Below are 9,987 nucleotides of genomic sequence, written 5' to 3' on the forward strand. Positions count from 1 at the left end.
TTATGCTATGAGTGTCTCTGTCAACCTTACTGAACACACTGTGTGTGAAAATGAGACCCAAACCACACTCTCACAATCAGATTGCTGTGGATGGACCAGCACAAAATCTGAGTCCAATAGAACAGATAAATATGCCTGAAAAATTCCTGGGCAATAATGCCTGTCATAAGCTTTTTTTTCTATCTGTTCCCATGTATATATACAAGGAACTACCATGCATGACAACTACCATGCATAATCTTTCATTTAGATTACAAGTACTTTGAGGAAGGGATCGTCTCTTTGCTCTGCAGTTGGACTGGACGTAGCAAAGAGGGGCTTTGTCTTAAACTGCACCTCTAGCTAACAAATATACCAGTATACCAGTAAGCTGAACAGGCACAGAGCATGGATGTGAATGCTACTATCTAGGCTTCAGATCTTTGTAATATTCAAGTAATTATTTCTTTCCAGTTCTTGGGTGCAGAAAGGCAAATCCCTCCTGCTATAAACCTACTTCTACTGGCAGTTCAAGCTAGGGATGCTCCATCTGTGCCGTGTCCTTCCCAAGGTCCAGCTGAGCAGGAGACCCAGGGCAGAAAGCAATGCAGCTGGAGCATCAGTATGCTCTACCAGGCTTCAGTGGACCCTGGTTTCTTTGGAGCTGGCTGTCAGCCTCCAGAAGTTAAATTAGTTTCAAGGAGCTCAGGGCTGCAGTTTGCTGACTCAGCCCCCAACAGATACACAGCTCCAAATGATAAAAACGACAGAGATCAGCTGTCTCAGAACAGGGAATCTGTGACCAAGCAAGATTCATCATAAAGCTGTGATTTCTGTCAGTAGCTAGTGTGGGTCAGTGTAACCCCAGACTACATGGTGCCAGCTCTTCTGATTTCACTTTCTTCACCTTCCTCTCAAATAAATCTGCTTCTACAGAAACCTCATGCATGTCTGGTGCACAACCAACATCCAACAAATTGTCCCGTTGCAGTACTGAGTCTCTGGAATCACAAAAATCCTTCCCAACCTGGCTGAGGGACACATGCAGGTATTTTCTCAAATGAACAGGCACAGCAGTGCATCTGTATACTCTGAAGGTAAAAAATGGACAAGTGAAAGCCCTTCTCTTAAGAACACCAAGATCCATAGATTTGTAGAATGGTTTGTGTTGGAATGGACCTTAAAGACCACCTAGTTCCACCCCCACTGCCATGGTCAGAGATACCTTCCACTAGTCCAGGTTGCTCAAAGCCCCATGAAACTTGACCTTGAGTCCTGTGAGGTCTTCTAAAAATTACCTTGAACTGTTTAAGACCATACAGACTAAAATTTATCGGGGCAGAAAATTATGTCAGACATCCCAGATTTCTGGTCCTAGCCTCACTGCTGATTTAGCAGATAGCATTAGGTACATCTCTTGACCTTCCTAGGCCAGCAAACCAGCCTGTAAAAGGGAGATTGCCTTCCTTACTGATTGTTATAGTATTTATTAAATACTATTTGTAAAACACTGTCAAAATCATGTAAAGAATCATTGCTATTACAGTTTCCATTATCTTTTTTATGTTTCTGAGTATTTTTTTTAATAGAGCATGACTCTTCGCATCAGCCTTTTCATGGTGCACTTTTCATGTGATTGAGTCACTTTGTTTTAAGCAGTTGATGCTGTTAAGCACGAAGCAGGTTCTCATGACCTGCAGTAGCAGGCTGCATACATTCCCGGTCCAGAGCAGTGCACAGTCATACAGGGTCATCTGGACCATCTTCAGTGTCATTCTGGTTTGGAGGATAAATGGGAGCACTCATGCAAACTCAGTGGCTTTATTATTTGGTATATGCACCATGGGAATATCTGTTCTTGAAAACGTGCACTGAATTGCCTTAAATTGATTTAGTAAATCAGTTTAGTGATAGCAGGGCAATATCTTGGGTTTTAAAGTAAGGGAATTTAAAGATACAATTGCATCAGTTTAGGTAGATTGGTTCCTAAGCTGATTTTGTTTCTCCAGGTTTGTTTTTTTTGGGTGGGTTTGGTTTTTTTTACAAATGAGTTTCAAAATGAGCAAGTAAAATTTCAGTTTTAGAATTACAGCGACCTGAATTTTTCACCCCTGTAAGTGGGTTCACTGTATTCCAGGTCTCTCCTATTACATTGCTCAGATATAGCCTTATATAGTGAAATCCTCATCCTGTTTAAGTCACATTACTTAGTCTGAGCAAAACTTTGATACCTTCAAGGCTTACATGTATTTTAGCCTAATTATTGAGACAGAGACTTTTTTCAGATAACAAGGCATGAAGATAAAACGACATCTCTCAAACTACTATGTTGTATGCATTTTTCTGTAAAGCAAAGTTAATAGATGGATCAAAGTATCAGTACTGGATTATAAACCACATTTTTAAATAAAGCTTTAAATTTGATTAAACTGGTAGTTTGTAGAGGCTTCAAGTCCTCAGTATTCCATGGTTGTAGGAATAATGTTAATAAAAGAACAAGAAAGTCTTCAGACTTTTTCCATATCACATTCAGCAGCTTTGGCATGGCTTTCTTAGAAAGATCAAATACATGAACTTTCAGAACAAAGAGATGGGAAAGGGTTACACTTTTGTGTGGGGTTTTTGTCTCTTGGACCAGCTTTGTAAATAAATAGATATATTCATCCTTCAGCCTGCCTCTCCAGAGTCTTTAAAGGAAAACAACAGTATGACTGTACAACAAGTATGATTTTTTTCAGAGTGATAAAAGATACATCAGAGATCAGCAGCAAAATCAGAAATAAAGTTATCTCATTCCTTCAATCCCAAGATGGTTTTCCTCTTGTTAAATTTAATTTCACTGAAGGAAACTGGGAGGTGTTTTCAGTTTGGATTTCTCGGGTTTTGGCTTTAGCTTTTGTTCAGTTCATCAAGATAACTTGAAAGCTGCACTCTGTGACTGGGAAAACCAGCTTATGAGCAACACCGCCTGCTGAAAAATACTGCATGGCTCTGTTTTCACAGCTGCTTGAGCCTGCCATGGAGGTGGTGCTCTCCCTTGTGCATCCTGTTTTGGGGATGCAGGAGAGGCCGGGATGTTTCCCCCCAGCTGGTTACCTATCCCTGACCCAGGCTCAGTGAAGCCAAAGGAGTGAAATGGAGGTGTTTGCAAATAAAGTCTCTTCCCACTTGCCTAAAAACTTGTTGATCATCATTTGTAATGTTTATTTCTTTCCTCCTGTTGCCCCGTTCACTGCCTGGATCCATGCAGAGCAAGCGTCTCCTGCCCAGCTGAAGGACTTGCCAAATGTTAATTGGCTGTTAAAAACATTCACATCAGAGTACAAACGTTGCACAGCTTTGCTGGCAGGGACCAGCAAGTTGCTTGTCAGGCTACTGCAAGTCAACCTCCATAGGTCTGGGAAGCTGATGCCCCAACTTCAGTGGGAGAATAAACATGGCTTTAGCTTTTTTAAATGCTTTCCACTTCCTCCCATGGACTCAATTTAACATTCTTTCATTAATAACCTTCTTTGCATAATTATATTTACTGAGTGGCTCCTCAGTCCATCAGCCATAAAATAAAAAAGGTCCTCCCAAACAACTTCTTGCCAAAGGTTTTATTTTTTTATGAAGAGTTCATACCCATTGTTTCTTCTCTGGTACTTTTGAAGCTGATCTGGAAGCCACACAATTAGGTGTTGAATAATAATTTTAAATGCTTTTTTTCATCTTCTACCTTGTATTTAGAAGGTGCATCACATCTGACTTTGGGCAATCAGGTTGTTTCAGAATCCAGTTCTCATGTACAGAGAAGCACTTAAGCTCACAGCTCTTTAAGCACATGTGCAGGTTCGCTGAAGCCAGCAAGCCTGTTCATGTGCTTAAAATCCAAGTGAGATTGTGATACAGCAGTGCCAAACACTGAAAGTGAGAAACAGGGATGGGAAAACTTTCTTTGCCTGAAGCACACATTTGGCATTGCAACCGAAGAGATATTGAGAAAAACACAAAGGAGGAAAAACAGGAGTTCTTCAATTTGTGTTGAAATCCTTTCCTTTCTCACTTAACACCTCTTTTTTTGGGTCTATACATCGTAAATTCATCCTGTGGTACTTGATAAAATCTCCATCTCTGACAAGATGTGAAGTTTAAATACAAAACTAAGAAAAACTCCAGAACCTTATCCCAACATCTTTACATCCAGAGGATGAATATTACCTTACCAAGGTAACATCTTTTCACACAGCTCTGGAGGGCCAACATAGTGTTATCCAACACTAACACAGGCAGAAAAGGCACTTGGCTGGAGAGAGCTAAGGGCAAAGTGACAGGCCACAGGCAGTGATTCATCTGCCCTGTTCTAAATGATTACAAGTCAAAGGAGATGATGTGCTGAGTGCCATGATACAGAGACTGCTTGCATGGCATGTATTTCTAGTATACTAGGCTCAGTCCTTGACTGGGCTCCTCATGTTCCCTGGATTGCATTAGGCATTAATCAGGTTAGCAGTGGTGCCAAGACAATTTATATGGGAGTGCGTCAGAGAAACTGCTTTCCAAATAGTTTATTTCATCATGTGAATTGATCCAATCTGTGACTGTGTTTGGATGATAAATACTTAAAAACAAAAGAAAATTAGTATGTGTGTTCAAGTGGCACTAGAAAAGCACTAACCACGATAAACATTTGTTTCAAAAGAGGATGGGTATGTTTTTAATATACATGAGGACAACTTGCAAAGAAGCTGAGCTTGTATTCCTGCCTCTGCCACTTGCTGTTACTCAGCTAAAGCCTATTTGGGCTGTAGGTTTTAGGCTCATAAAATGTAACTGATCATATTTCTTGCATTTATTTTTCTGGGAGTCCTTGCTAGGGAGTTGTTACAAACAGATGGGGTGGTGTTTGTGCTAACTTTTTATTCCCTCTCTTCAAACAGCTTTGATCTCGTTACCATTGGTGGAATCTCCATTATCCTGCACTTTGAACGGGCTCCCTTCATCACCCAGGAGCACACACTGTGGTTGCCATGGGATCGCTTCTTCGTGATGGAAACCATAGTCATGAGGCATGAAGAGAATGAAATCCCAAGCTGTGATCTCAGTAACTTCGCCCGGCCCAACCCTGTGGTCTCCCCATCTCCACTGACAGCTTTTGCAACTTCCTGCTCAGAGAAAGGTCCTATTGTTCCTGAAATCCAGGTATGAACTCTCTGAGCTGAGGAGACAAAAAACACGTAGAATTATAGACTCATAGAATGATTTGGGTTGGAAAGGACCTCAAAGATCATCTAGCTCCAACCCCCCTGCCATGGGCAGGAACATCTTCCACTAGATCAGGTGGACCAAAGCCCCATCCAACCTGACCTTGAACACTTCCAGGGATTGGGGAATCCACAGCTTCTCTGGGCTACCTGTTCCTGTGCCTCGCCACTCTCCTTTCTGTGCTTCTGCTTCTGTTGCAACACTAATGCAACTATTCACCTGCTTTCCTAAGCATACCCTGTTTGCTACACCATTTTTCAGACATTTAGCAAGAGCACTCACTTCGCCAGAAGGTTTCTTTTCCCTTATCCCTGAGGGATGGAGGCAACACACATGTTGCTGACAGAAAAGAAAACCTACGTTAGCTCTGCTTTGCTTTCACCTCCCATCAGCAGGAGGTGGGCTGGGTCCCTTGTTAGCCCTTTGGCCAGGCTGATGAACCACTTCTGCTCTAATGCCTTTCTTCTGTTCAGAATTAAATTCCACGCAGTAGGCATTACAGACCTCAGTGGTGGAGTGTTGGGGTGAACTTTTTCATGGTTGGAAGTCATACCCCTCACTCTACAAAGCTGATGGGACATGCAGTCAAGCCAGCAGATGGCTGGCAAAGGGCCAGTCTGCAGAGCACCTCAGTTTTATTGTACTTCATGGCCTTTGCAATAAATGAGCAAAGTGAGAGGGTTACCTTTAATTTCTCATCCCCATTTTCTTTTTTTTAAAGAACTGTGAGTTGGATAAGGTAGTTTAATAATCTCCTGTGGCTTCAATGTATTTTGCCAAATGGAAAGTTTGTTTTTAAACTGAATAGTTTAAAGAACCAAATTATCCATTTTCCTTAAAAACACTCACTCTTTCAAAATATATGGATGTAGAAGCATTCAAGCTTTACTTTCTTGAGCATGTTGTTCCCTGGGTTTTAGATGCCAGTATTCAGCATGTCCTGGGTATTGCTTTTTAATGAAAAATAATAATATGCCATGGTGGAAACAGTAACAAGTGTAGGGACAAATTGTGTGCTTCCTGTGTGACTCCATTGGGGTTGCAGTACCATTAATGAGGAAAGTAATTTTATATCTTCTAATTGTAATAAACCAGGTGCTGAACCCAGTAACAAATAAAGCTAGTGGTTTCTTTACCTTTCCCTCTGGACCAAATCTTATGATCCTTTCTCACACTAATTTCCAATTACAGTCACTGCGTTTGTCCCAGCATAATTGCTAATTAAGTCCCATATTTTGTAAAGTCCATCATATTGCAAATTCGTTGTTCAGTTTTCACATATCTTTTTTTGGTAAACCAACAAACACCATGAAAGGTAATGTTTAGTGCTGCCTGGGAAAGAAGAAAATATCTGATACTGCACAACTATGATCATAACCTCACTCATTATTTGGTAGGATACTTGTTAGATTGTGTTAATTATATCTATTGAACTAAAAAGTTCTAAAATTCATCTTCAATAAAAGCACGTCTGTCTCTTGAGTGTGAGAGAAGCCAGAGATGTTGTTCGTAAGCAATGGTTTGATACAGTTTCTTGACTATAGGTCATAGAATGGTTTGGGTTGGAAGGCACCTTTAAAGGGTCATCTAGCCCAACCCCCCTGCCATGGCCAGGAACACCTCCCATTAGACCAGGTTCCTCAGAGCCCCATCCAACTTGATTTTGAATGTTTCCAGGGGTGGAGCATCTACCACCTCTCTAGTGCTAATGTTTTGCCACCCTCATTATAGCTGCTTAATGCCATTTGAAATGTCTAGCAGGTATCCTGCTTGACTTCCAACTGCCAATCCAGAATGATCCCTCTATCAGTGTCCTGAATTAGATCTGCCAAACCCTTGTGAATGTCAGATCACTTGGATATTCCAAGTTGGACTAGACACCTGTAGTTATGGAGTCTAATACCTAAGAAGGATTTGTTTTGAGATTTTAACACCTAAATAAGGTGTTTACATGCAGTTGTCTGGATATGTGCTAGATGTCTCATTAAAGCTGACAGAAATCTAATCAGTACCATCAGTGGAGCTTACAGATCTGTTAAACTGACCATCTTGAAGCTTTCTGGTTCCCACTGATGGTATAAGTTGGATTTCCACTGACTATAATTGGATGTTCACATGCCTGCCTCACATCAGCATATTTATAAGTTAACATCTGGATTTAGGTGCCTTATGCTGGAGTTGAATTCCACTCTTAAGTTTACATGGCAACACAAAACTTCCAAAGAGCCTATCTCTGCTGTTTGCTGTGGGGAGACCTAAAAGAGTAGTTCAGAGGAGACTCCTAATTTTAGGCTCCTAAGTTAAGATAAAAGGAATCCCTTATATGGTAAGCAGTACTTTTCCTATGTGCCAAATGATTGAGCTAAAACCTGTAAACCAGTATTCCACCTCAGATATTGATAGCTGAAGGTTAACAGAGGTTGTGGTACAGAAGTTTACAAGATACTGTGATTTATGGCAAAGTCCTGACTGTACTTCAGTTCATAGATGGACTACTTTTTGGTTTTGTACTGGATATATATACAATAAAAAAATAACCTAGCTGTCATTTCCTGCAGCTGCATTTTATAGTACACAGTTCTCAGTGGAGAAATGTTAAATATAAAAGGTGTGAGCACATAGCTGGGAGGAGGTGACAAGCAGATGGCAGGGCTGGGAAAGAGGTTTTGACAAGTGGGCAGATAGGAACATCATGAACTCCAACAAATAAATGCAGTGCTTTCTACCTGGATGCATTCAAAAGACCAAATAATGCATTTTTAATGTTTGGTTCAGGTGCCTATAGACAGATTTAGTGCCATTTATCATGCCCCAAAGTGTCCCTTCAGGCCTCCAGCTGTAGCTTCAGAAAGGCAGAGATCTCAAGAAGCTCCATGTCAGAGCTGTCATCCCCTTGCAGAGGTTTTGGATACCATAGAGCATCTCAAAATCACTAGATGTCTATGTTAAGGCCCCTGAATCAGGCCCTAAATGCTTTTCTTTCTCAAAATTCCCTCTGAGCATCATATTTAAAAAACCCCAGACATTGACTATTCCTTGCCTTGTCTGCTGGCAGACTGAAGAGCAGCTGTAAGAGACATGTAATTCAGCACACAGAAACAAGATTTCCTACATCATCTCATGCAAAGAGTAGAATTGCTACTAACACCAGAATAGATCAATACCACAGAGCAAAGGGAAGATGGCAGCGAAAATTGCAAAATTATGTAAATGCCTAGTAAGCCTGAAGAACCAGCTCCTCTGCCTGCCCAGCCTGGTGGCTGACCCCTTTAAAAGAGCAGATTATATTGGTTAGGCTGGGATAAATACTTGAGAGTCTTTCACAAGGGCCACAGATACAGCATATGAATATATCTGGGCCAAACAGCAATTATCAGATAGAAATAAGGGCACAATTCAGCTCTCGTTGCTTTTAGTACATTCAGATTATTATAAACCTTGTTTTTCCCCTGTTCTCCCACTGACATCACACTGGATTATAGTCCCCCCACCAATGCCCTGCTTTATTGCTAGTTTTTCACTACTTACAAACTACAAATGCATTTTGGATAATCTGAATTACTGCTTGAACCTTCTCTTCAAGCAGACACCTTTAAACACAGCCCCTTGTGCTGCTCAGTGCCTCGGTAGCACTGGGCTGACCCTTTGTTTGGAGCGGTAGACAGCAGAGATAGATCATGGCTGAGAGAAATAATTATTTCTGACAGGGATCTGAACCAGACTTTCCAAATGGTACCTCTGTGACAATTATTTCTGCCTGAATTTTTTCTAGTGGGGTTACATATGAAGACAGATTTGATACAAGGGACCACCTTTACTGTAGTTTGGCTCTGCTTGTCTCTGGCTGAGCCTGGTCCCAGTCCAGCTTGCTGCTGATCTCATAAAATATATTTTAAAAATCCTGGGTTTTCCCAATTCTGTCATATTTCAGCCTCTTAAGCACTAAGATATGTAAATTAAAAAGGCTGCATTAGAGAAAGTAAATATTTATGAGCACAGTGGAATGGGGCTTTAACTGCTGGATATGTCCATTTGTCAAGTGCTGCAATGCTCAGAGCCTGTAAGTTTTAACTTTGAAAAGTGTTGTGCCTTGGATAATAGTTCAGAAGAGCTGTTTTTGGAGGGCAGGTTACAAGATTTGTCATTATTGATAACACTAACCAGAAAACCTGTAAGAGATGAGCCATATCATGCTGCTCCCATGTAGGAGAAACTGGGTACAGGAGCGAAGGACACCAGGATGATAGAACCATAGAATATCCTGAGTTGGAAGGGACCCACAAGGATTATTAAATCCAACTCCTGACCTTGTACAGGACAATACCAAGAATTACACCATGATGGATGTGATCTCTTCCTCATGGGTGGATCTCTTGACCCACCTGCCTTCAAGCTTCCATGCCCTTAATATTTGGAAAGCTGATTATTGCTAGGGAAGTATTTTCACAGCTCATTTAGGGTCCAGCACACTGAAGAACTTCAGAAGTGGTGCGGAAGAAAACAGTGCCAGCTGTGACCTTCTGACACATCCCATTAGCAGACCAAGCTTTCCAGCTCACTGCTACGCTACTACCTTCAATTTTCAATTGAAGGTTGCTGGTTTGTGCTGAAAAGGTCCATGCTGAGTGCTGCCATGGCTTAACCTCAGTCAGCCACCAAGCCCCACACAGCCACTCTCTTACTCTCCCGCCAGCAGGACTGGGGAGAGAATTGGAAGGGTAAAAACTGGAAAACTCATGGGTTGAGATAAAGACAGTTTAGTAC

The 9,987-nt window shown here is 41.3% G+C and overlaps 1 protein-coding gene across 1 annotated transcript in view; it reads left to right on the forward strand.

The window, feature by feature from the left end:
- The window catches only part of TENM4 (teneurin transmembrane protein 4), a gene marked incomplete at both ends in the record, with an annotated part of 73,977 nt that overhangs the window by 2,804 nt on the left and 61,186 nt on the right, over positions 1-9,987 (forward strand). Inside the window, one exon of the mRNA XM_009075277.1 lies at positions 4,899-5,160. Coding sequence (XP_009073525.1) covers positions 4,899-5,160 — 262 coding nt within the window. The remainder of the gene's footprint in view (positions 1-4,898; positions 5,161-9,987) is intronic.

The sequence above is a fragment of the Acanthisitta chloris genome, unplaced genomic scaffold (assembly GCF_000695815.1).
Source record: "Acanthisitta chloris isolate BGI_N310 unplaced genomic scaffold, ASM69581v1 scaffold5685, whole genome shotgun sequence".
NCBI classification, from domain to species: Eukaryota; Metazoa; Chordata; class Aves; order Passeriformes; family Acanthisittidae; genus Acanthisitta; species Acanthisitta chloris.